The sequence below is a fragment of the Mesoplodon densirostris genome, chromosome 1 (assembly GCF_025265405.1).
Source record: "Mesoplodon densirostris isolate mMesDen1 chromosome 1, mMesDen1 primary haplotype, whole genome shotgun sequence".
Taxonomy (NCBI): Eukaryota; Metazoa; Chordata; class Mammalia; order Artiodactyla; family Ziphiidae; genus Mesoplodon; species Mesoplodon densirostris.
In genome coordinates, this window is record NC_082661.1 from 7828698 (window position 1) to 7855233 (window position 26536).

At 59.5% G+C, this 26536-nt stretch overlaps 1 protein-coding gene across 1 annotated transcript in view; it reads left to right on the plus strand.

The window, feature by feature from the left end:
- The window catches only part of FAM53B (family with sequence similarity 53 member B), a 72766-nt gene extending 51827 nt beyond the window's left edge, over positions 1-20939 (plus strand). Inside the window, exon 4 of the mRNA XM_060098437.1 lies at positions 20574-20939. Coding sequence (XP_059954420.1) covers positions 20574-20936 — 363 coding nt within the window. The 3' untranslated portion in view covers positions 20937-20939. The remainder of the gene's footprint in view (positions 1-20573) is intronic.
- The last annotated feature ends 5597 nt before the right edge of the window (positions 20940-26536 follow it).

Consider the following 26536-nt stretch of genomic DNA (forward strand, 5'->3'; position numbering starts at 1 on the left):
CCCCAAACCCCTGGGCGTCCACCGTGCCTGCTTCCGTCTTCTGTAAGCATATGAGTCACCCCAGGCTGACGACTCAGAAAGAAGGGAAGTCGGAGTTCACGTGAGGAGGGTGGGTGCAGACTGGTCTCGCTGTAGCAGGAGGACACTTGGGGAAAAGAGTCATAGAGAGTGACTGACCATTGCCACCTGGGCTGGAGGGCAGGGATGTTGAGTCACCATAAACTCCTGCGTCCATGGCGAACCCAACCTTATGCCTTCAGCCCTTGGCCTAAGGTCCCAAAGGCAGGCCCAGGGCTGGGAGGAAAAGAACCGAGGAAGGACATGGAGTTGGTGGCATGACAGTGGGAGAGCCCCAGTTTGGGGTAGCCAGTCAGAAAGGTTCCATTCGTTCTAGGATTCCTTCGCTTGTCTGGAGGGTTGCGTGTTTTTCCTCCTCTGTCCCGTCAGGCACTGAAGACCTGGGGAAGATGTTTGAACCTGTTGTAGGGCCATTGTCAGCACCGAAGCCGCAGTGGGAACACTCTTTAAGGCACCAAGCAAATGCCTAAGAGAAGGAAAACCGAGCTTCCAGAACAGGGAGAAACGCTGTGCTATTGAGACTAGGGCAGTTTCTCAGCTTCGGCTGCATTACATCTGGGGCTTGATGAGTCTTCGTTGGAGGGAGAGGAGCTGCCCTGCACTGGAGGATCCCTGCCTCTACCCACAGGTGCCCAAAGTTCCCCCTCCCCCAGGTTATGACAGTCACCTAGAGGCGACACTGTATAAGTGAGGCTACCGACTGGAATGAAAGAAAGATCTTGACCTCCCTGGTGGCTGCCGCCCTTGGGGCCCTGTTACATGTCTGGCCTCAGACAGGAAATCTTATTCTTCGGAACTGGGCAGTGGCAAAGGAGAGGTGCCTTCTCAGCGCCCACTTGGCTCAAGTGCCGTGTAGGCTGGGTAGGGCTGGGCGGTGGGACATCCTGTTATCTGAAGACACAGGCAGCGTGGGGCCTGCGCCCCTGAGACGGGTTTGTTAGTTTTGTTCTCCCCATCCCTGGGGAGAGACCCCAGGAGCTACAAAGGATGGTGACACTGTCTGATGGCTTCTTGGCCCACTGCTCCTGCTGGCTCCCGGGCAGTGCCAGGGTCTCCCTTGATCCCCTCCAGGGAGGCCAGGAAAACAGGCATTTTGCCAGACAGCCGCCAGCAGTGTGCGCCACTGCTTTTCATCAGAAAAGGCGCCTGAGTCCCCTGCCAAAGCCCAGAGCCATCTCCCCCATTAATCAGGATTTCAGGGTTCTCGGGAAGATCTTAGCAACTGGCTGGCACGAGCCCGACTTGATTTACCATCACCTGTCTGCCCTCAGAGCTGGCCCCGTCCTCTGCCCCTCCTGGGAGCGGGACTGGAGAACACACTGCCACACCAGGGCCACCCCTGGCCTCAGAGCCTATCTCAGGAGCTAAGACTGCATCTCTCAGCAGGGCCTGAGGAGGCACTGGCTTGGAATCAGTGTTATTTTTATTATAATTCTCAATGCTCAATGCCTTCTAAACTTGAAAGAGAAAAAGGAAGCTGGACCAGAGTCCCAGATATTCCCTTGAGGGAGACGTTGAGCGCTGGAGAGGTGAGGCCACAGAGCCGCATTGCGTGGAGGCGTCCAGGAAGCCCTGGGCTGGCCGTCTCTTTCTGCACGGAGGGCTCGGCCCAGCTCCTTGCAGGGCCACAGCGCGCCCTGGGGCTCCCCTGGTGAGACCCAAGCCTGGTCCTTGTTCTGCTGCCGCCCCTGAGGCAGGGGACCACTGCTGGGCTCCTTGCCTCGCAGGGCTGGCCTCTTCTCCCACCCACGCGGCTCCTTTGCCTCTCATTCGAGGAGGAATGTGAGGGGCAGGCCCCACGGGTTCCGGGTACAGCGGGAGCCACCATCACCCCACTCAGGGGCAGATGCTCCGGGCTGTGTCGGGTCGCACAGCAGAGGGGCCGCACACACCATCCCCTCTGTCTCCCGGCCTCCCGACCAGGGGAGGCTCTGGCTGGAAAGGCCGGCCCAGGCTGCCTTCCTCTGCGTCCCCTCCCCGTTCCCATCACGGCCGCCTGCCCTCTCAGGTCAAATTCTTGGGCCTCTCGGAGCTCTCCAGATGCCCCCTCCCACCGCCATCTGGGAAACCGGCATCCGCAGCTTCTCTGAGCAGCCCAGGGAGGTCGCCTCTGGCCTCCCTCTGCGGTAGCAACCTTTGCGCGGTGCCTTTCTGAGATGTCCTTGGGGGAGGACCCCGTTCAGTAGCTCAGATACCCGGGTAATTTGGAGAAGGGCCGCTGAATGCCGCGTAGGTCAGCTGGAATTAACGTGCACTTCGTTCAGAGAACAGAGTTGCCACCCACATCTTCATCCACTGCTGGGCTAGGAGCTGTCCTGGAGTTCTAAAGGGCACTGGAGGCGGTGGGGGGGCGGGGGCGGGGGGGCATGGAGGACCCTCTGTCCCATTTCTGGGGGTTCTGACTTGCCCCCATGGAGCCAAAGCTCCTGGGTTTGCTGGCAGAGCTGCTGAGGGGTGGTGGCCACTTGGTAGTGCTGTGGTTAGTGGTCACAGTGCTGGCTGTCCCTGGGTGAGGCTGTGTGTATTGCCACGCACTGTGTTAGCCCAGCAACTCTGCAAGGTCACTTTCATTGTCACCGCTTTCCAGTTGAAACAGGCCCAGAGGGGCAGAGTGGCTGAGCCTTGGATAAACAGCTAGAAAGTGGCAAGGCCTGGGCCCCGTCTTCCCCAGACTGCGACTGTCTCCATAGTCAGTGACCCCTGGCTGGCCAACTTGCTGTCCGCTGGGTGTCCTGGGAGCAGGCATGGGATGGTGAATTTTTCCCAGAGGCACGTCAACCCTGTAGCAGGGCTGTGAAATCTGCAGACCGGCCCAGTCCCACCCACACCAGGTTTGCCCTGTCTTCCTGAGCAGGTTTGGGGGCCTCTGGCACACGCAGGGAATGCTGGAATGTTCCAGAGACCCCAGGGGCCAGGCTCTTCTGGGGACTGATGCCGGAGTGGGCCCTTTCTTTCCAGAGGCCCTCTGCCTCTGAGGATGGGGTGACGGTCTGAAGGGGACCCATCCTCCCAGACTGCTAGCCGCCCCCGGAAGAGTCCAGCATTCACAGTCAGGCCTTGTCTTCTGAGGCCTCCGTCTTCACGCCTCCCCAGGAGCAGCCTGGAAGGGACTGTGCTTTTAATTAGCCTAGTTTGGGAATGGCAGCTCTAAAGCCCTGGGAGGTGAATGCCCCTGCCTTGCTTTTGGAATCTGCTGCCAGTGGACACAATGTAGCTGTAGGAATGAAAACGAGGAAGAGAAAGGCCCATTGGCTTGGGTTTTTAATTGGCACCATCCTCCCGGCCCTGCGCCCGCCCGCCAGCCCTCCCGGGGCTCTGTTTGGGCGGCCAGGCCCAGGCTTCAAGTGATGGAGCCTTTCACAGCTTCAGACTGATTTAAGTGGCCCTGTATGGGTTCCCGCAGCCCTTGCTGAAAGAGTGCGGCACCGTCGCCACGCTGATAAACCCTGGGAAATTGATCAGCCACCTGCGAGGAGTGAATAGCAATAACCTGCAAAGCGGCTGGGCCTCCATGGCCTCCCATGGCCTCCCACGGCCTCCCAGGGCCCCCCATGGCCTCCCATGGCCTCCCAGGGCCCCGGGGTCCTGCGGGAGAGAAAGGATATTTCTAAAGCTGCAATTAATTTTTTCCCCCAGTCGGTTGGAAGTTGCTCTCTTGTTTGCAGCTGGGTGAGTGGGGTGCTTAGTTCTGTGTGTCTCCGTCAACCTGAGCACTCCAACCATTGATGTCTCTCCCTCGAGAGACAGAGTGCAGCTTGCTTTCTCATTGGCCAGTCGAGGAACGGACTTTTTTGTTTGTGTTTTGTGTGTGTGGTGTGTGTGTGTGTGTCTCTCTCCTCTTTCTTTCTCTAAGATCATCTCAAGCTAACAGTGAGAAAAAAGGCATATGTGAGTGATTCTGCCTCGACAGGTCCCACAATACCTTCAGGAATGTCAATTTTTCTTGCTTTCATGAAAACACCATGAGGTCTCACTTAGAGGGGACAATGGCGGAGATTAAAGAGGGAGACAGCGCGAGGGAAAACTGGAAAGTAGACAAGCAGTGCAGCTGACTGCCGGAGAGCTTTGTGCTGCACTTTAAGGGAGTTTTGTTCTGGATTCTCCAATCCTGCTGGAACAATTTGGGGGGAAATTCTTAGCTCATACTTAGTTTTGCAGTGAGAACCCATTTTAAGTGCAGAAGACGGAGAAGGCCGTCCTCCTCCCAGGTTTCTGTGAGTGTGTGTATGTGTGGGTGGGTGTGTTTGGGGGGCTGCTGACCCACAGGGCTTCAGGGCCCTTGTTCCCTCTGGGGACTTTGTGACCACAGGGCGTCAGCCTGGCTGCTGTCGCGCTGCGGGGGACGCCTGCAAGCCTGCTGGGCTGCCAGGGTGGAGCCACCACCCCAGGCCCGTTCTCCTGCAGAGAGGACGTGCCAGGCTTGAGAAGGTGGCATCTGGGGCTGTCTGGGCTCTGCCAGGCAGCCCTTCTGTCGCGGCAGAATCACTCTGCCCGTCCACCCCCCCACCCCCCGCCCCTTGAAGCTGGCCTGCTTTGGCCACAACAGCCAGGAGAGGCATTGGCACAAGAGGGGGACCCGTCACTGTGGATTTGTCCACAAGTGTGGCTCCGGGTTTCATCGCCTCTCATCTGGAGTCCCAGCCTCGTTGAGGTCCCCTGACCTGCTTGCGCGGCCGATTGCTAACAGGCCCAGGCAGGGTCAGTGTCCTCGAGGCGGAGAGAAGAAGGACTGCTCTCTGCCCTGAGCCCACTCGGAACAACCCCGGCTGCGGCTGCAGTGACCCGCCAGGAGGGCCTCCACAGCTCATTTCCCGTCCAGGTTTGCAGGGCAGTGTGTGTGTGCACATGAGCACGTTGCACACACGTGTGCATGCCTGTGTGCCTGTGCCATTTTGTGCAGAGCGTGGCCTGAGGTTCCCACTCTCACTTGGTGACCTTGGCAGGCTCCTCGGGCCTCAGTTTCCTCATCTGTACAGTAGGAGCCCTGACACTTGCCTCCTAGTGGTTCTGGAGGAACCTGCACATGGTAGGAACCCAGATCAGGGGAGTATGTTATCAGCTCTCTTTTTCATAATAAGACCTGCCTATCTGCTTGGAAGACAGAGGGTGGAGACGGGGCCCTCTTCCTGTGGTCCGAGGGGCAGGGACCCAGCCTGCCGGGGCGGCGGGGGGGGGGGGGCCGGCTCCGGGGCTGCTTTTCTCCTAAGGGGCTGGTGGTGGCTCCCATGGGGATTTTAGAACCTTCTCTCCCGAGGCTCCCCTTTCTGAGTGAACCCGGGCTTCAGCTGATGACACACAGAGTCTGGCGGCTCCTTTCTGTGGTAGCCACTTGCAGATGGAAAGTGAGGGACTTCCTCGTGGGTTCTGTGCGTTTTCCAAATCATCAGACACTTTTACAAGAGAGAAGTAGGCTCATTCCCTGGCTTGGGCTCAGCCAATGATGGTCTGAAGCTAGAGGCTGGGGCTCAGGCCTGGAAGCTAGCTGGTCTCCTGGCGGTGGGCACCTCATTTGCCATCTCGGCTCCATCACAGCTCGCCTCACCCGTCTGGACGAGGACGGCCACGAAGGGGTTGGAGTCAGATTGACCACGCGATTGTCGGACATTGTCGGAACTGCAGCATCTTGAAGTGATTGCAAGATGGCGGAGCTGTGTGTGTCTGTGTGTGCGGTGTGCGTGCACACACACGTGAACTAATTTACATCTAAGGGGAGGAAGGGAGCAAGGGCCGAGCTGGGACCCTTGGGAAGATGCCAGGTTCTATGTGCACCCAGGCGCTGTCACTGGGCCCTGGCTGGTTTCTCTTGTGGGTCTGCCTCCTTGGCACTTTCAGCATTTCCCCTGACACATCATCACCTGGGGTGACTCCAGCCAGCAGTTATACACTTGGGGCCTTTGCCCCTTTCTCCCATCTGGCTGAGGGCCTGGCCCGTGTGGGGCCAGGCTGGGCACACCCTCTCTCTGGCCCCTGGCGGGGCTGCTGCGTTGCTGGCATGTGCACCAGGGAGGCCGCGTCCTTTCCCGCTGTCTCTCCTTCCGGCACACGGGCCCTTGGTCTCAGGGTCAGACTGCCGGGGTTCAGATCCTTCCCACTTACTCCCTGTGTTGCCTTGGCAAGTGCCTGAGCCTCCAGTGACGGGAGTGCCCCCGTCCCCATTCAGGGGGTGTCGCGTGGGTTCAGTGGGATAACCCTGGGAAGCTCAGGGAACATGCTTAGTAGACGTTAGTTCTACTACCATCAGAAGCTCCACGGCTGCTAGGACATGAGAACGAACCCCCAGAAATGCCCTGACTTCGTTCCTGGAACAAGGCAGGATTCCAGGGGATGACAGGTGGAATTCACGGTAGCGCAACCGTGTGGGTCGGTTTTCTCTTCGTGTGAAGAAATGTCTGGATGGAAGAATGATTTAGGGCTTCTCCGGGCCCTGCACATTCCTCGGGGCCGTCTCGGAGCCCTTGCAGTCATAAGGGCCTTTGGCTTTTGTAGTTGGGAATTTTCACCAAGTAGTAGGCAAGCCTTGCTGGGGGTACTTGGGGGGGTAGAAATTAGGTTGGGTTTCCACCCCGGATTCAGGCGTTTCTGGCAGCCACGAGGTGCAGAGTGACGGAGGTGCAGACAGAGCCGGGGTTGAGCCTGGCCCACCACCGGCCCCGTGGGACTTTGCCCAGTTACCTGGGTCCCTCTGCCTGTACGCAGAGGTGCTGGCAGAGCCCGCCTCTCAGGATTAGATGACGAGATAATGGAGCGAGAGGTTCACCCAGCTTGGCCCCGGGCATCCACCTCAGGTGTATTCACTTGGCAAGTGACTGCGAGGGCTTCTAGATGCCTCGAGATGCCAGTGCTGCATTTGCATGTCCTGTCAAGCACTTAAACAGTAACGAACAAAAGGGAAAAAATAGAAAAGGAAAAAAATAAGCCTGTTGGGAAATTCAGTTATGTTGAGGTGTGTCCCTGGGAAAGTCAAAGAAACAGGGACCCACCCTGGCCAGCCCTTCCGGAGCCTGCGGTCAGGCCTCCAAGTGGGAAGTGCATTCTGTCAGCACGCTGAGGCCCTGAGCTGGGTCTTCCACGAGGTAGGCATCGTGATTCCATCACGCCTCTAAGTGGAAACGGCTTATCCAGACTCACTCAGAGCAGCACACACTCCGCTCCTGTGTCTGTCTGGTGGCGTAGGGCGTGATGCTCCAGGCCACACCTGTGCCGCTCAGGACGTGCCCTGCACGGCCTCTTTGGCATCTCCAGTGCGCTTTGTGAAAATGTCTCCCAGGGACTTCCCTGGTGGTCCAGTGACTAAGACTCCACGCTCCCAATGCAGGGGGCCTGGGTTCGATCCCTGGTCTGGGAACTAGATCCAGCGTGCCGCAACTAAGAGCCCACATGCCGTAACTAAGACCAGGTAAAGACAAATAAATAAATATATATTTTTAAAAGTCTCCTGGCTGCCTGCTCCTGGCCTGGAATCTGGATCTCCTGCTGGGGTGGGCTTGGCCTGGGCCTGGTGGAGAATGCTGGGCCTGCTCTCCCTACCCCTCAGCCCAAGAGCCCCTGCACTAGGGGTTCCCTGACAGAGTTTCCCTGGGCAGCAGAGACTGAGGAGTCTTGGGCTATTGGCCAGAAGCATCCAGATAATTTCGCAAGCACCGCGCGAGCTCCCAGGTCTGTGCAACCTCCCTGGCTCCCATGATTGTCCCCTGTCGTCTGTCACTGCAGCTTGGAGGAACCGGGCTCCAAGGGGGATGACACCTCAGGTCACCCCTGGGGCTCTGGACAGAGCTGGGACTCCATCCAGGGATCCTGGGCCTCTGCTAGGCCCCTGCCCTGCTGCAGTGATGGATTTGGCTGGAGACATGTGACTTAGACGGGTGAGAGGACAGGCCATCCCAGGAAAAGTGCCTGGTGGGCAAGAGTCCGGGGTGAGCCCCCCACCCTGTCCTGTAACTGAGTGTCCGGGGTGCCTGCAGGTGAGATCGAGCCTCAGGAGAGGCGGTCCTCTAATAGGGCCTCCGGGGCTCGGGAGCACCAGAGCCCCACACGGTGTCCCTGCCACTCAGCCCTGGCTCTGCAGGAGGGACAGCTGAGCCCACAGAGGTGGAATGTGCCCAGGAATGTCCTGCCACACCTGCTGCCAGCGGGCACGTCCGTGGCCACCTGCCCTGCCCAGGCACGCTGGGACACGCTGGAGGAGCCCAGCCGCCCCTCCTCGCCCCCGCAGGACTCTGGTGTCCAGGACAGGCCAGCGCGGCCTCTCTTTTTCCCAGCACGCCTGGGATTTCTGCTCTCACGGGTCACTTCCGGTTGGGACAGCTGTGGGTGAAGGGCTCTCCCTCCGTGGCTTCCGCCTGAGCTCCTCGGGGCAGGGCCAGCCCTCCTCCTCCGTCTTGGTGCAGCTGGACACCGTAATGTGGTGTGGAGATCCCGCTGAGCCGGGCCCTGTTATGATCTCATTTCAGCCCCGTTACAGCCCCGCAAGGGCAGTTTTATTTCTCCATTTTACAGATGGGGAAAGAGAAACTCGGGTTGCACAAGGAGGCCGCGGGAACACATAGAGGCAGACGCAGGATTCCACCCCAAATGGGTTACCATTGTCAACTCTCCATTCGGGCACCCGACCCCGTTCCTCCAGGCATCAGAGGTGCGGCCAGCACCCGGCCGAGCCCTCCAGAACCCTGCCGGCCAGCCTGTGGGGCAGGGAGGCTCCAAGAGGGCTTTGTAGGGGCGGGAAGGGTGTTTTAGCTGGGCTGTGAGGGGAGAGAGACTTATCGAGGGGGTGGTGATCCTGGCTGAGGTGGGGCACCCCCAGGAGAGCTTAGCACGTCCAGGGAGCCTGAGTGGGCAGGGAGGGCGCAGGCAAGGCCGGGCAGGGACAGCCAGGCTCATGCAGGAGCAGCAACTCCCTTGTGTACGTGGACCCAGAACTTCCCTAGGACACAGACAGTACATGACAGGCTGGAGCCTGGAGCCAGGTGACCACACCCCTCAGCGGTGTCCTGGATACCACACTGCCCTTGGGGCTTGCCTGTCGTCTCCCACCTTCTGCTTGAGGCTGCCGCGAGGTCCTTGGGGACCACCCTGTCTCAGGACAGAGGACAGATGGAAGCCGCGAGGGGAGCAGGGTTTGCCTGAGGCCCTGGAGCTGCACCCAGACCCTGCGTCTGATGTCCCAGCGGGGCTCGCTCTCCCACGTGGGCCCAGTGCCTCCCTGGGGGGGGGGCCGTCGCCCTTGGACCCTGACCTTGGACCAAGTCACAGAGCAAGGGAGTGGGGCTCGGGGCTTGTGATGTGGCCAGCTTTGTAGCCAATGAGGAACCCCTGTGGATGGGCAGGGGAGCCCCCCTTGATGCCGTGGAAGGGCAGCCAGACGTTGTGTAGTGGCCCTGCCATATCCCTCTCAGGGGACCTGGACAGACCAGGGTGCCCTGTGGGTGGTCCAGTCGGTGGGGACAGGCCCCCTCGCTTGGGGCCTCCAGCCCATCCCTGTTCCCTGAGCCTGCCCTCCCAGTCTGGCTACGTCCTCAGGCTCCAAGCACGCGTGCTGTCTGGGACCGGCCAGGGTCCTGGCTCCCAGGAGTTGAGGGGTGCTGGGGTTATCCTAAGATGGTTGGTGTAGGCTCTCTTGGCCTTGGGTTTGCCCGGAGTTCAGCCTGATTGTGGCAAGTTGTACTTGGATTTTCCAGTATTTGGCCTTGGGAGACGGCCGAGGTTCCAGACAGCAGACATGGGGACGTCGTGCATGTCTTTCTCCTCTCTGGCCCGCTGGCCGGGGCCGGTTAGCTGGGAGTCAGTGCCAAGTGGCCGTTGCTGTGAAGCCCACTCCTCCAGTGCCGTTGATGTCACTGTGGACGCAGGAGCCAGTGGTGTGGGTTGGATCCCGGCTATGCAGGTGGCCTCTGGGCCCTGCTCGGACACTGTCCTCTCTGAAGTCAGGGGCCGGGGGCCTGGAGGTGCAGAGCTTGGAAGGGGTGGAACCAAACCAGAGAGGGTGGGAGTGGGGCCAGGGCGCCTGGTGGTCCTTTCCAGCGGGAGGGGAGCGCTTTGTCCACGGAGAGGGTCAGTCTGTGAGGGGCCTGGGGACTGTGGGCTTTAGGTGTTTTCCGTGCTGAGGCCTGTTGGAGCAGGTAAATCAGTCGTGTTTCCACAGGGTTTGCCTGCCTTTCTTTTTGATTTATATTTTATCATTAAGGAGGGAAGAAGAGATCCTCCCCTCCCCCCCGCACCAAATAGAGAGGAAATCCAGCTGAATCTGACACTTTGAGCTTACTCTCTGCTTTTCGTGTGTTCACCAGGTGTGGAAATATGCTGACAGGTGGAAGTGGGGACTCTGTGTCCACACGCACCACAACTGCAGACACCTGGCCCACACGCCCGTCCTCGACACCGAGCCTCTCGCAGACACGCGGGGGCCGTTCCCCCACACTGTTTCTGACAAACAAGCAGCCACCTTGCCCTGCCTTGGGGCAGGGCCGGGCAGCTGCTCTGAATGGCGGGCGCCGGCCCATTTGGGCAAGGTGGGCGCAGTCCAAGAGACGGGCCTTGTTTGGGGAAAGCTGGGGTTTTGGGCGCAAAGCAGCCCCGGCCCCACCTTGGGTCACCCACAGGGCCCGGCAGTGTTCTCCCATGGAGCGAGGACCCCAGGCCAGCCTCCACCAGGCAGGCAGGGCGCCCTGCAAACCTCTAGAACAGCGAGATGTTTCCCAGGGATTTCCCCCTGCCTGTGTTTATGAGCCCGCCTACCAGCCCCGGGAAAAGGCCCGAACGGCCGACTGCCCACAGGCAGATGTTTGGCACATGTGTGGCCTGTTTGCTGTTCAAGGGTTGGCCCTTCTTGATGTTTTCACGTCTTGTGCTCGTGTGAAACTCAGATTTAATTTGGTGATTATTAAGTGCAAGAACCCCGTGGAGGGTTTGTTTTTTTTTTTTGTCTGCAGTTTTGCAAAGTGCCATTTTCTGTGTGATGCATAAGCCTTGCTCCTGCCAATAGGAGAAAAGGAAAGTCAAAAAGAACTTTGGTGGAGAAACATTACAATGGTTTTAATATGGAGATGGTGTGGGAGGGGGACTTCTTTTTTTGAAAATCTGAGGGACCATTTCAGTAAGATTGTTTGGCCTGTGAGTCATCATCTTCTTCATTCCTAACTTAGAGTGTCCTTTCCTTTTAAAATAAACACACACGCATATTTTTTGATAGTACATTCACATGTTCAAAAATTAAAACAGTATACAGGGAAAGTCTTGCTCCCATCCCTCCCATCCCCCGTGGCCTCAGGTTAACTCCTTATTTGTTTCCTGTGATCCTTCTAGAAAGCCTTTATAAAAATACAAGCAAATAAGAAGGTTCTTGTTTTATTCTCCTTTCATATATGAAAGATAGCATGCTAACATCTAGTTTTCTGAACCTCGCTGCCTTAAATAATAGACCCTGGAAGTATTTCTGTGTCAGAGCCGAGCCGCTGCCGCCTTTTTCCAGCACGAGGAGGGTCTGTTGTGTGGACGTGCCCACTTTCATTCCCAGACCCTGGCTGTGGACTCCCAAGCCGGGGGCAGGCTTCTCAGCTGTGAGCTGTGTTGCCTGTGGGTCCTTTCAGACTTGCAGGTGTACCCTCTGTGGGCACATCCTGCCACTAGGGTGGCAGGTTGCAGGTTGTACGCACTTGTCGTCTGGGAGGATATTGCCCAGGTGACCCTGAGGGGGCCCCACACCACCGACGGGTGCCTCAGGTGGTCCGTTTCCCCACCGCCGCCTCGACAGATTCTGGTCAGATGTGGATTTTGCCAACCGGGTAGGTGAAAGATGGTTTCTCCGTGTCATTTTAGTTAGCATTCTTCTGATCAGTTGAGCACCTTGTAGTTAAAGGTCATTCGTATGTCCTCTGCTGTATAGGCCTCTGCGACTGCTGTATTCATTTGCCCTTAAAAAAAATTGAGGTGTCGCTCTTTTTCTCGATTCTATATGAGAGAGATTAGTTTTTGCCTTGCTGTGAGTTGCAAATGTTTATTTCTAATTTGTTCTTTGTGTTTTGACTTTGCTTTTGGCATTCTTCAACAGCTTTATATTCACACGCTATGCGATTCACCCATTTAAAGCGAACACTTTTAGTGGTTTTTAGTATGTTCACAGAATTGTGCAGTCATCACCACAGTCCATTTTGGAATATGTTCATCATCCCCTCAAAAACCCTCATGCCCACTGCCAGTCACGGTTCACCCTTAGCCTCCCAGCCTCAGGCAGCCACTAATCTACTTTCTGTCTCTCTGGATCTGCATGTTCTGGGTATTTCATATAAATGGAGTCATACAGTAATGTGGTCTCTCATTGACTGGCTTCTTTCACTGAGCAGCATAATGTTTTCAAGGTTCATCCATGTTGTAGCATGTGTCAGTAACTCCATTCCTGTCTTTCTTTTTTAAAATTTATTTTATATTTTTGGTGGCCTTGGGTCTTTGTTGCTGCGCGTGGGCTTTCTTTAGTTGCGGCGAGCGGGGGCTACCCTTCTTTGCAGTACGCGTGCTTCTCACTCCGGTGGCTTCTCTTGTTGCGGAGCATGGGCTCTAGGCGTACGGGCCTCAGTAGTTGTGGCACACGGGCTCAGTAGTTGTGGCTCACGGGCTCTAGAGCTCAAGCTCAGTAGTTGTGGTGCACGGGCCCAGTTGCTCTGCGGCATGTGGGATCTTCCTGGACCGGGGCACGAACCCGTGTCCCCTGCATCGGCAGGCGGACTCTCAACCACTGCGCCACCAGGAAAGCCCTTTTCTTCTTTTTTGGTATGTCTACCCACTGGTCTCCCTACCAGCTATTGAAAATTCCATCTTTTTCTCTCTGCTTTGAGATTCCACCTTTATCATATGCTAACCTGGGGCTACTCAGAACATTCTCTTCTATTTCATTAGTCTCTGTGTGTCCTCATGTAGTAGCATACTCCTAATTTGGAGGCTTTGTAGTGTGTTTTAGCATCTGGTAAGACTAGTCTCTCCTAATTGTTCTTCGCAGAGGCTTCCTGATTGTTCTCACCTGTTTACGTTTCCAATGAAAACTTGAGAATCAGCTTGTCTTGAGATGGGGGGAGGGGCTGCTGTAGATGTTGTAGATTGGGATTGAGTTAGACTTCTGAATTAACTTGGGGAGAATTCGCACCTTTCTGAGGTTGAGTCTTCCTGTCCACAGACAGGATGTCTATTTGTTCAAGCCCACATTTGTGTTCTAGAAGGTTTTCTTCCTATCTCTTTTCTCTGTCTCTTATATTTTTATTCCTAGAGATTTCACCTTTCGTGTTGCTGGCATGTCTCTGGCTCCTTTGAAAGCAGGTTTTGGTTAAAAAGGACAGTGGGTTTGAGCATCTAGAGTATAGATTCTGTTCCCAAAGCCGAGCCCCTGACCCCTTGGCTGTGCAGTGCTGTCCACGGAGAGCCACGGGCCCCCCACCTTCACCTGAGCACGGCAGGGTGGGCGCAGGGGGGAGGGAGCTCAGGTTTGCCAGGCGCCTCCTTGGCCTCCTACATGGTCTCAACGCAGTTAACCCTCCAAACAATTCTGTGGCTTCGTTTGGGGCTCATATTAGCCTCATTGTACAAATGAGAAACTGAGGCTGAGAAGTTTCAGGACTTCCCGGGGCCCCCAGAGGGCCAGGGTTCCAGCCCAGGCTTGTCCAGCCTCTTCTAGGCCGCCCTCCTGCCTGAGGATCGAATGTTCTCCTGAGCTCGACCCGGAAGTCAAGAGGAATGATTGCACATCAACCAGCTGTGGGATTTGGGGCAAGTCTCTTCCCTTCTCTTGGCCTCCGTCTGCCTATCTGCAGATAAGCCTGTTAGACTGATTGGCGATTTGCCCGTTTTTCCAGAAAGCATCCCCTTTCTCTGGAAGCCAATATCCGAACAGAGAATGGAGGGCTGGGCTGAGAGGGTCCCAATACTCTGCAGTCCTGTCTCCCTGTGCCTTGCCATGGCCCTTGGAGCACCCAGCTCCAGCCAGCTGAACAAAACCCAGGGCCCGCCGTCCCCTCTGGGGCCTTGGACCCACCTTCAGTGCCCCCAGTCCTGGTGCAGAAGCCGCCCCCAGGGTCCCCATGCGTCCCGGCAGTGCGTTAGCCTTGGTCCCCCTGCCAGCGCCCTGTGTACTTTGGAAAGGTCCCTCGACTTTTGTCAGGCAGAGAATTCCCTCCACGCCAAGCTGAGAGCGAGGTGTTTTTACAAGTCCTGTCCTGAGTGTGTGCTGGCCAGAATGCACACCGCAGAAAGAAAATGTTTGTTTTCTAATTGTGAGCTTGCCGGGAGGCCCCTTGCCATTCATTGGCTTCCGCGCACCTTCTGTGTCCAGGTGGGCCATCTGCCACCCGGGGCCTGGTGCAGAAACAGCGTTTGCCACAGCGTGGCCTGGGCAGAGAGGGGCTCCAGACCACGGGGCTGGCCACCATTCAGAGGACGTGCCCACAGCGTCCCGGGACCTTAGGGCTGTGCGGACACACAAGTCGAGCCCCCGGGGCCAACCCAGCGGGTCCTTCCTTCCCACCCCACCGGGCTACACTAGCACCTTCCGTGAGCCGGTCCCCGAGCCGGGTGCTGGGGTGCGGGGTCGGGCCCGCAGGGGACCAGCAGGGGACACCTGGGCTCGGGCTTGCTTCTGCAGGGGATGACGCCCCTGCAGGGGTCTAGTGGATGAGGAGCCGCCTGCCAGGTGACGGGTGCTCAGGAAACAGTTGTGGCCTCTGCAGCAGTGAGCTGAGGAAAAGGGCCCAGGAAGGCAGGGACTTCCTAGTAACTGCCAGGGCCATCCTTCCACCCCTCAGATACGTCCTGCCCTCCCCTGGCTGTTTGATTCTAGAACCTGTGATCTGGGAAGAACCTCAAGTGTCCAGTGCCAAGTCCGAGGTGCTCCCTGGGCCCCAGAGGCTCCTCCCTTCAGGCAACTCCATTTTCTGCTTTCAGGCCTCGGCGACCCAGCTTCCCTGCCTGGGTTGTGTGGCCGGCGTTGCCTTCTTCCTGAGGTAGGGAAGCAGTCCAGGCTCAAAAGGGCTGCCTCTTGCGGGGTCCAAAGGGTAATAAGCATGTCACAGAAACGGGCTGGGCCCGACACAGACCCGAGTGAGCAGGAAGTGGAGCTGGGCTGGGGCCTGAGCACGGTGATAGGATGCCTGGGGCGAGGGGCCACCTCCAGCACCTGCCTGACACCCGACACCAGACCCGCAGCTCCGAGCCGGGGCAGCCCACCACCTGACCCCTTGGGCTCTGGGGCTTCCTATGAGAGACAGTCCAGCCTTCATGGGAAACTCCGATTTACCAAAGATGGATTAAAGAAAGGCCCCAAATAAGCCGGTGCCTTTTTCTCTTTCCTGAGATAGTTTAAAAAACAAAACAAAACTGCCACCCCAGGAAACCGCATGCCTCACCGCCCTGGTTGTCTCTGTGCCAGCTTCCAGCACAAGTGAGACTTAGAAAATTTCCAGGCCGCTAGCCACTCTCATGGCCTGATGTTTTCTTGATACTTGGAGAATTCTGCTCTCATGAGCGTCTGCGTGGGGGAGGAAATGCCTCCGCTTAGCCAGGGCCCTAGCCCAGCAGCTTGCAGCAGAGTGGCTGCAAGGCTCCAGAAGCCTGGGCCAGGCGAGGACCCGGTCTGTTCGTTCTGCCTGGCTGGTTGGGCTTGTTTGTGCCCCTCTTTCTAGAGGGATTTGAGGTGGTTCCCTAAAAATCAATAACACAGAGAGATCCATGAATTGGATTACAAAGAGGGAGATAGCATTAGAAAGAGGAGAAGCAACTGAGCCAGCCTCGAAGGATGGTGCCGGAAGAGGGAAGCTGGGGGACTCTGTCACACTTGTTGTCTGAGAAGGGGAAGCACACGTGTGCCTTGGGGAGACGTGTTCTGTCCCAGCACGATGCTGAGAAGAAGTTTCACGTGGGCACGACGACGAGGCCCCGGGCTGAGCGAGGAGAGGCCCCCCGGCAACCACTGATCCCCAGTAAGTGCAAGGCAGGCTGGTCCTGACAGGTGGACTCCTGACGGGATCTGGCGGTCAGCCTCTGAGCAGCACCTGGCTTTCCTGTTCTGGAAGGAACAGCAGTACCGATGAGCAGTTGATACAGAGTGCTTTCACCTCCCGTCTTACGTCGGTTCCTTGGAAGCAGAGCTTCAGCCGGGAATCTGGTCCCAGAGATCAGGAGGCCCTTGGGAGAAACCTGTAGGAAGTGAGGGAAGCAGACAGGCCAGGGAAGGAGCCCTCAGCCTAACCCAGGGGGGCCCAGCAGTGTGAGGAGCACCTGGGATTTGACCCCCCAGGCCCGGGTCAGCTCCAGAACCCGTATCGGCCAGTGACTGGCTGTGGGTTGTCCCGGGAGGTAGGGGCAGGGGAGCTGTGCCAGGCGCTGGGGAACGGGCTTCCGTGGGTGGGGCCCCAGCAGCCCCGCTTCGCACCCATTTTCTCGTGGGACCCTTGCAGTGGCCCAGGGAGGCAGTCAGGCCAGTGACGACTGTTCACTTCCCAAGTGAGGTGACTCTTGTCAGTGGAGGGGTCAGTCTTGGGCGAGTTCCTCCGACCCCAGACCCTGCATCCCGCGCCCCTCCCCTGGGCCACGTGCACCCCGCTCCCGAGGCCTTCCCGGTTCAAGGGCAGGATGGGGCCCAGGGAGACGGGGGTGAGGAAAACAGCCTGTCCTCCTGAGGGCAAGACGGCCAGGAGAAAGGGGGCTGCCACTGCCTGCTCTCGGCTACAGCACCCCACAGTCTGCCTCGCCCTTGGCCCCGGGCTGCCTGCCCCAGGCTGGCACTTGGGGAGGGGACGGAGCTCATGGCCCAAGGCTCGGCAGGGTGGGTGGTGGCCGGCGTGCACACAAGGACGGGGCCGAGTCCGTTAAGTTAATGTGAGGTTCCCGAGGGGGGATCTGGTTTTCAGATTGCAGCTCAAGGCAGAGGTGCCCTCAGCTGGCGAGGGGCTGCGTCCTCCTCAGCCTCTTCACAGTGTGGGCGCTTGGGGCTGGGTGTGGACGGCGGGCGTGGATGGGAGCCGGGCCTGGCCCTCGGGGTGCTCTCACTACCCAGGTCTGGGGGGCTTCTGTCTGCAATGAGGGCTACACAGAGTTCCAGCGGGGCTGAGCCCAGAAGAAGACTTTGTCTCAGTCCCCAGGGCCTGGCCAGGGGCCTGCCACCCAGAAGGAGGGGACAGGAGCAGATATCTGCACAGAAGGGCTGTGCAGAGAAGGGGCCGTTGCCCCTGACTTGGGGAGGCTGGGTGGGTGGGCTGAGACCCTGCTGCTTGTACCTGAGGCCTGGCAGTTCTGACGAAGCAACTTGACTTTCAGGGGCTCCATTCCAAAGTCGCTCCAGACTCTAGGACTGGGGTGCCGAGCAGTGTCTCCAGCCACTAGCCTGAGGCCACGTGGATGGTTCTCTCTGAGCTTTGTTACCTGGGCAGGCCCATGCCCAAGTAGGCGGCCCATCCCTGGGCCAAGGCCGGGTCTCAAGAGAACAGAGTTTGGCATAGGGGGCACTGTCTGTCCCAAAGCAGCCATTTCACCCTGGAAAGATGTGTTCACATGGTGCTTTGAACTTGTTCAAAGCTTTGCAGCTTTCCCCAGACATTTCTGAGGGCACACAGGCCTCCAGGCCTCCAACAGGCCTGTGCAGCATTCTTGCATGGGAGCTGGGCTTTGGGGAGTGCGAGCCACCAGGAGAAGCTGGGTGGGACCCTGCCCCCAGGGCCGCGCCCTGGATGCCAACACAGGATGGGCCCTCCTGGGATGGAGCCTGGGCAGGACACACACACTGCCCCTTTGTGCAGGTCACATTCCTCCCCGGCAGGTGGGGCGTGCCACCGGCTGGGACATTCAGCAGGTTTTCACTGTGGCTGAAACAGCTGAGTTTTGAGTCAACAACGTTTTCAATGTGACACTGGCTTTGTAGCCAAGGAGTAGGTGCCTTTGAGGACTGTCAGAGGGTGGGGTTCAGTGGCATCCTGGGGTTTGCTTGTGACAACATTCACCAACCAAACCTTGCAGCTTCTTGCCCTGCTGCAAAGCAAAAAGGACCCAGTTATTCCAGACATTCGGAACGGGGGTCTCCCAGGTGCCCTTGGCCCAGCCCTTATTTGTCAGGTGGGCCAAGGCCCAGAGGTTGGAAGGTCTTGTCTGAAGCCATCAAGCCTGCGTGTGGCGGAACCCAGGACTGTAACAGCCTCTCTGACCTCAGGCCTCGCCAGGGCACACTTGAGGCAAAAGCCGCATCTCTGAAAGCTTCCCACAAACTGGGGCCCCCAGCACCCTGCTGCTGGCGTGGCTGCTGTTTAACATGATTAGTGCCCAGACACAGGCTGTCACGTGCGCCATGAAGTCAGGCAGCCGCCTGCACCTTAGTTAACACACGTTCGTAGGGCTGAGGGCATCAGGGTCTCGGCATCACCTGTGACCCATTCACAGCACGTCGGGTTTACGCTGGGCGCTATTATTTGTAACAGGGGTCACACTGCCATTCGCGGAAATTCCTTACACACCGCTGCTTCTATAGGCCCGGGCTGAGCCATCCTCCCTCTTTCTTGTCTCTCTACCCAGTTCTCCTTTCGTCCTGGCTCAGGTCTAGGCCAGTCAGGAGAGTGGCTGGGAGGCAGAAGGGGCCCCAGGGACCCTCCCGGCGCAGGCATCTGGGGCCTCTGCCCACACACAGCAGTAGGTTTGTGTTCTGACCTGAGGACACGGAGGATCTTGGCGGCCGTTTTGCACGAGGACCTGCCTCCGGCCCTCTGCTGTGGCAGCGGAGGGGACATGGCCTGGGGCCTCAGCGAGCCCCACGTGGCCCAGGAGGGGCACCGTGAGGGTCCCCAGTCTGGCTCCCACCACGACCTGGGCCAGCGTCTCAGGTCTGATTGGTGGCCCAGCCCTTCTTTCCTCCATCCCAGAGCCCCCCACCCCGCCAGTACCCCAGCCTCCCTTTCTCAGTTAATCAAAGGATTCCAAGACGAGCAAACCCATCAGAGCGGTTTCCGCCGTGGCGCCGGTGGGGACGGTGAGCGCGCGCGCACGGCAGGCCCGGCCACTTTCCTCCAGAGAGAGCGCCTTTCCCTTTCCATCTGCCAAGCCTGTTGCAGCAGCTTGCCCGCTGTGACAGCCGGTGGTCACCTTTATTTCAAAGTGACATACAGACACTGCCGCCTGTGAAAGGACCGGGACCCTCGGGACAGGCCTGTGACCTTGGCATTGGCAGACGTGAGGTGCTCCCCGTGTCTCCAAGTCCCCAGCGTGTACAGGGAGGAAGCCGAAGCCCAGACTCCCTCCTGCTGCCTTCGACACACATCTCTCCTGTCTCGTCCCGAGAAGGCACAGCATTGCTGCTGGTCCAGCTGGGGACCAGTGGGGCTGGGCCGTGGGCACCCTCGTCTGCACAGCTCCCCGTCCTGACTCCGTGCTCCGCCGGGAGAGCAGGCGTGTAGCTCAACCCGTCGGCGCGCAGTGCCGGGCGTGGCCCCAAGCACCCTTGGGCCATGTTCAAGCTCTGCCCGCCACGGGCCGGCCCTAGGCTGCCTCCTCCAGGCTGGCCCCTTGCAGAGGCAGAGCCTGCGGGAGCAGAGCCCTGGGCAGCCACATTCTCTCACGGGGACCTCAAAGGGCCCCGTGGGACAGGCGGGGACCATCACTCGCCTCTTACAGATGAGGCAGCCGAGGCCTAGGGAGGCTGCGGGGTCTCTCCGCGGCCCCCAGCTGTGAGCCCGGCCCCTTCCCCAGCAGGGCTGCAGCATCCGTCACCCGAGTGCCTGTTGAGGGCACAGGAGACCAGGGCTCATGTGGAAACCGGCCCCCCGGGTGGCAGTGACGTGCACCACGTGGACGTCAACCCAACCCTCCTGGCCCATGTCCCCTCCTATCATGGCGAGAGGGTGGCATGGGCACCGTGCCCCCTTTGTGCAGCCGTGCGGCCTGGCGGTGTTTCCGTTTGCGTCAGTAAATCCACTCCTGCCGTGTTCTTCTAATGGCTAAAGAGGCTTCCCTTGTCTGAAAAGACATGCTTTATGGAACCCTTATCGCAGGGAATCTGGGTCACTTTCTTCTTTTCAATTTAACAGCATGACGAGGAACGTTCATGTCACTGAATTTCTGCATGCGTCCGGGTTGTTTTCTTCAGATAAAAATTCTAGAAGTGAAATTGCCTGATGAAGGCTTCAGATCCGTTTTCAGAAAGGTTGTGTGTGAAGGGCTCTGGGCACGCCCCTGCTCCCCTCACCACCACAGTGCCCCCAGAACTGGGGGTTAGCAAGCTGGTCCTCTTTGCCAATTTGCAGATGAATAGCTGCACCTCGCATTTTCTTTATTAACGTGGTGTTCACCGGCCACGGGTATTTCTTCATACGTTATCCTTGTCCTTGCCCAGGTCGGGGAGGAGGCCAGGACTTGGGTGGTCTTCCGCTGCCCGGCGGGCCCACCAGCAGATAGCCTAGGGGCCTGGGCCTGGCTGGCTGGGGCGTGCGGACCTTGGGTTCCAGGAACGTGACCCTGAGTGACGTGTATGTCTGTCTCCCCCACAGAACTGTCAGACCTTCAGCAGCCTCAGCTGCCTGAGCGCAGGGACGGAGGACTGCGGCCCTCACAGCCCCTTCGCCCTCCACATCAGCAGCACCAGGTCCTGGACCGCCTTGCTCTCGGCCTCCGGCACGGGGGGCAGGACCCCCGCCGGGACCCCGATCCCCGAGCCTCTGCCCCCGTCCCTGGACGACCACCCCGCCTGCCAGGAGGAGCCGTGCTGCGAGGAGGCGGGTGGCTGCGCCCTCGGCGAGGGCTGCGGTGGGCGTGGGGAGCTGGGCACGGCCTGGCGGGACCGCGGGGCCATCCACAATAGCCCCTGCTCCCTGGACGGCGAGCTGGACATTGAGCAGATAGAGAACAACTGAGAGGCCCCGGTTGGCGGCGGGGCGGGCAGGGCAGGAGGTGCGCTAGAATCCACGGGCCTCCCGCCACCACCCCCCGACCCCGCTCCTGCCGGGTGCTGGGCAGGGCCCCCGGGGGAGCCCCACTCCTGGGCCTGATCAGCGCTTCCTGGAAGGCCTCGGGGCCCAAGAGTGAGCCCACCACCTCCCCAGACGCTGTCCCGCCCGCAGGGTCCTGGCCCAGCACCAGCCGCCTGGCCGGGCCCGCGGTGCAGGGTCTTAGCCTTTCACCAGCACCGCACCCACGCTTCGTGGAGCTGCCACGGCCGGGAGAGAAGCTTCTTGGTTTCGGTCTCCTTCCCCCTCTTTCCCGTGGGACGTCGGCGCAAGTGTCCCACCGTCCCAGCTGGGCAGTCCCGTGGCGCTGCGGCAGGGCCGGCCCACTCGATGTGCTGACCGCCGGCCCGGGTTTCCGCCCGGGCTTGGGTCCCTCCTCTGGGGTCACGGCCCTTCTCGGCCTCCTGCTCAGGTTCAGTCAGGGGGGAGTCGGCCCACAGCGCCCTCCCTCCCTCAGTCGTATTCCGTGCCTTCTCTCCCAGGTCGCCCGCTTGGGGCCTGGGCGGGGTCGGGAGAGGCTTCCTTCCGTGGTGACACCAGAACCGTTTAGCCTTAATGCCAAGTGCGGGGCACAGCAGCCCTGGGCTGCCGGGTGGCCTCCACATCTGGACTCTCAGGGTCCAGGGAACAACTCGGGGCGCTCGTTAGAGGCCGTCTAGTTGGGTAGACATTTGGTGGCTCTGTTGGCCGCAAAGGCAGAGCCACGAGCCCCTCCTGCGGCGTGGATGGCCTGGCCCCGGGCTCCCTGGCGCTCTGGGGGCTGCTCTGGCAGGGTCAGCAGCTGGCAGCCATTCTCCGTGACCAACCTGTCATGGAGCATCAGGTGAGTGGAGCGATGTCACCATAAAAGGGCGACCTCTTGAAAACGTCCTCAGGAAGCAGGACTTCTGTGCAGGCGCACAGCCCCAGGCCCTGCGCTCGTTTCAGGACGGAGGGCGTCTGCTGGCCGCTCTGGGGCCCCGCAGCCTTCACGCGCAGGCTCATTGTCGGTGGGCCAGGTGGGCCGGGGAGCAGAGGGTGGCGAGTGCCTCTCCGCACCGCGGGCATAGAGCGAGACACGCGCGCACCCTCCCCGGGCTCCGGGCCCCCCGCCCCTCGCCCCCCCGACGTCTCCCTCCCAGACAGCTCCTCTCCAGCCCCGCTTGCACACATGCCACCTGGGCTCTGCTGCCTTGGAATCCAGCTTTTAGCAGCTTGGCGCCTTCCTCAGACGATAGCAGTTGGGTCGGCTTGTGAGCACGTGGCTCTCTTTCCCGTGAGGCTAAACACACCTGTGCGTTCTCTGGAGTTCGCTGCCGCGACACAGGCTCTCTCAGAGCCACTGCCCCTGCTCACCTGTTCACAGCAGGTGCCTCACCGCTGCAGGTCGAGTACAAGTGGTTCTCACTTTCTTTCCACTGAGGAGAGAGACAGTATTTGGGAAACTTTACTTAAACCTTTACTTTTTTACATCAAAAGCGAGGGGGCTCAAGTTCTCATTTATACTTGGCTTTTCTTTAAAATCAGCCGTTAAGATGCTTGCAGAAAACCCCAACTCCGTGGCCCCCCAAGATGGTGTTGAAAGCCTCAGGTTGTAGAGCGTAACGGGTGTGCGGGTGCTGGGCAGGTCCCTCCAAAGGCACGTTCCCCTGGGGAGCTTGGGGAGTCGGACCAGGCAGCCGGCGGCTCTGGGTGGGGAAGGACGTCTCACCTGATCCCCGCTTGGTGGCTCGTCGTCTTAGAGCTGATCCAGAGGAGGCTGGGGCAGCTGTTTGGTGGCGTCCAGCGACCAACGTATGAATTCACAGAGTACATGCTGGCGCCTCACGGCCTCAGAAAGCCTGGGGTGGGAGGTGATGACACCTGGCCGGCACCGAGAGTGGCCATAGAGGGCGCACGCAGGACAGCAGTCCTTCCTGGGGAAGGACAAGCAGGATCCCACCTCCCTCACCCACCAAGAGGGGCGAGACTCAGCCAGGATGGGCCTTTCCTCGGGGCCGGGAGGGAAGGCACGTGGCGGTGAGTGGGTGTCACGGGCCTGTGGTGCAGGTGACGCCCTTGGACCCTGCCGGTCACCTCCCCGCTTCCCAGGCCTGGTGGCAGGGAAGGACAAGCAGTGGCCCCATCGTCCCCACCTCCCCGCAGGCTGGTCCTATCAACCCAAAAGGCAGAAGGGGTCCCAGCCCAAGGCGGGGTTTGGCCCTTTCCAGCCGCCTCAGCCTCTCTTGGCTGTTCCTGCCCCAACCGAAGCTCCTCGACAAAGCCCACGGCGGCAGCAGGGAGGGGAGAGGATGGCCAGTGACCCCGCTCAGAGAGAGAGACGGCCTTCCGGTGGCTTCCTGTCGGTCTACATTGCAGAGAGCAGACCTCATCCAGGAGGTGCTGCCAGAGGCCCGTCTGTGCTCCGCTCTTCTGGCACCGGGAATTCGGTCTTGGAGGGAGGCTGCCTCTGACCCCGGGGGGCTGCCCCTGGCAGGGCAGCAGGCGGCCTGGCGGGCTCCCCCCAAGCCTCACTTCTGCTGGGGCCCTGCCTCTTGCAGCCCATGAACTCCTGCCTCTGAGGAAGTTCAGAGCTGGGAGGGAGGGCCGTGCCAGGCTGTCCACCGGCCCCGGGGGCCCTGAAGGACAAGAACGGGGTCGTGGGTGGGGAGGCGGGGCTTCCTGTCACGGGGCATCCCTGCTCACTCCAGAGGGAGCGCCTGCTAGAGCCGCTGGACTAACGGGCTGCTGCCTGTGAGGGCCGGGCGGGGGGCCAGGGCCACAGCCTCGCCGTTTACATTACCGCAAACCCTCTTGCCTTACTCACGGTGGAGGCCGGGGTTCAGCCCAGGGCCCACAGGCAGACACGACATCCAGGCCACAGGAGAGCTTGTTCTGATCATGCATATGAATTTTCATTCTCAGAAAGCCTTACTTTTCAGCAAAATTTTTGTAGCAGGAAAGTCTTGTGAATTTGTACGCGGAAAGAAAATTTAAATAAAGGAGAAGTCCACCTTAGAAAAAAACAAACCCAACATCCAAATGGGTCTCCTGGCAGGGTTGGTGTGTGCGTTTTCACACTCCGGCTGGCACTGCCGGGGGCCTCAGCGCAAGCCCTGGATGCCCCGCCGCGGGCTCAAGTCGCGTGTGCTCTGGCCTCGGGGCCGGTCACCCGAACGATGACCGCTTCAGGCCCCGCGGCCTGGGGCGTGAGCGGTCCACCCCCGACCCCCGCCCCCGGCGCTGGGGCGGCAGCCGGGCCAGGGCGGTGCCTCCGTGTAGGCAGTTGTGCTGCGTCTTGCCATGGCCACACAGTTGGCCAGACCCCTCCCATTGGTGCCAGAGAAAACCATTCCTCTTGAAAGAGAAAAGAAGAGAAAAAGATTAAAAAAAAAAAAAAAATCCCAGACCACAGCAGAGATCTTGTAGCCTAGGTAGGATAGTCTGACCTTCTAGCGTAGTCTCTTTGGCAAAGAAGTTGTGTTTCAGTGCGGGGGGGCGATGCCCCGGGGCGCGGGGACGGCGAGTCGGCGGTCTCTGGGGCCGTGTGCGCTTTCCCAGCTGTACCTCGTGGGCACTGGGGAGCCTCAGGAAGTGTGGCGGCCAGGACGGGCAGCGTTGGGCCAGGCCCCTGCCCGGGGCGAAGCGCTGGGTGCAGAGGCGCTGGGTCTGTCCCCCACCTCCACCCACCGCAGCCTGTCCTCCGCACAGGCCGCGACTGTCTTGCACTAGAGCCGCTCTAGTCTCTCAGGAATTTGCTTGTTACTTTTACTGTGTAAATAAAGCTTCCTGGTTCAATACCCAGCTGCTGGGAGCCGGCTGTGTACTTTCTGTTGGGTGTGGCAGATCGGAGGGTCCCCCCTCTGCCGTTGGGACCCTTCGCTCTGGACTGGCACGGGCGGAGCCTGGGCCCTCCTGTCCCCTCCGAGCCTCAGGGTCAGGTCCGTAAAACGGGGACAGTGGACATCTCAGAGCTGTCGAGAGGCTCAGGTGCAGGAGGCTGTGAGCGACCACGACGGGGGTGCTGGCCGCTGCCACGGCTGTGATCCCGGGGGCCCCCAGCACCGGGGCAGTTAGTACCTGTGTGTTCCGGGTGGAGATGCCTGCCAGGCAAGGCCACGCAGAAGCTGCTCCAGGATGCGCCTGGCCTGGAGCCCTGTGGGCCTGCGGGGCCCCCTGCCCACCAGGGTAGCCAGGGAGGGGGCGCAGGCTGCGACCCCATGCTCCTCGGAGGGCAGCACGGCTCAGATCTGTGCTGCTCGGGCCGAGGGGTCGCCAGCGCTCACAGCTCAGCTCAGAGTGGGCTCCAGGGCACACGGTCCCTGTGCCTGGCCCCCAAGTCAGGGACCCCTCGCTAACCAAGCTCAGGAGACCAGGACGTTTGCAGCCTCGAGGACAGGCTTAGGGAGGCTTCTGTCATTTCTATAACCCAAGGTTGGCCCACATCATCTGACCGCAGAGGTTTTGCCTGGAGATCTAGTAGGTCCTGAGGGGATGCCCCCTCTGGGAACGAGACACAAGAGCACCCCGTCCAGACTGTTCTTGTTTTCTCTTTAGCAACCGTTGCTTTTTCAAACAAAATGGTCCATGAACGTCTAGTTCACGAAGCAGGTGAAGCAAGGCTGCTGTGGCTGAGGCTGGGGGTGAGAGGCGCAGCCTTGCAGCCCCAAAGCCCAGGGGCCCCGGGACCCAGCCTCACGTCCCCCATGACTGACAGGGGAGGCTTCCACAGAGTGGCCCCGGATGGACCTACAGCCCTAACAGCTCCTTACCTACCCCCCTCAGGTAACAACCCTAGCTGTGCTCGGGTCTGGATCTGGGTCTGGCGCCGGCCCTGCTCTCGGGGCGTGGCCGGGTGGAGCAGCATCTCCCCGGCTCAGCTCACCCAGTGGTGCCCCCCCTGTGGCAGGGGGACGACACCGTCTTGGGCACAGGCTCTGGGGCTCACTGGGCAGCAGCTCAAACACCCTGCCATTGGGTCCGGCTGCAGGTCTCTGGACCTGGCCCCGCTGTGGACCGCCTGCAGCTGACACAGGTACCGTCTGTGGGCCACCAGGACATACGCTGACTCCAGGCAGCCTCCTCATATGCAGACAGGGCTTGTAACCCTCTCGGGGCTTAAATGAGAGAATCAACACCAAAAAAACCCAGTACCACACCAGACAGACAGTCCAGTCCAGACTATGTTAAAACATTTATCTCCACATGGAAAGGGGGGTGAAAGGAATTGCATCCAAATATTAACAGTGGTCAGGCTCTGAGTGACTTGTGTGGTTCCTCTGTAAACTTTTCTGTTAATGTTCCTATAGTAACACATATCGCTTTTATAATCTTATTTTTTAAAAAAATCAAAACTTTAGAAAAAATGAGATGATACAAAGTGTCCAGTTTATCATCTAAAGCGGGTCAGTTCTGAGCGGGAAAGCGGGACCTAGTGGATACTCAGGCCGGGTGGGAGGTGGCCCCGTGAGCACCCAGCAGGCACCCACGCGTGTCCCTCCCAGCGTCCCCACCCCTGTGCCCCTTCCTCCTGCCGCTGCCCACCCGCT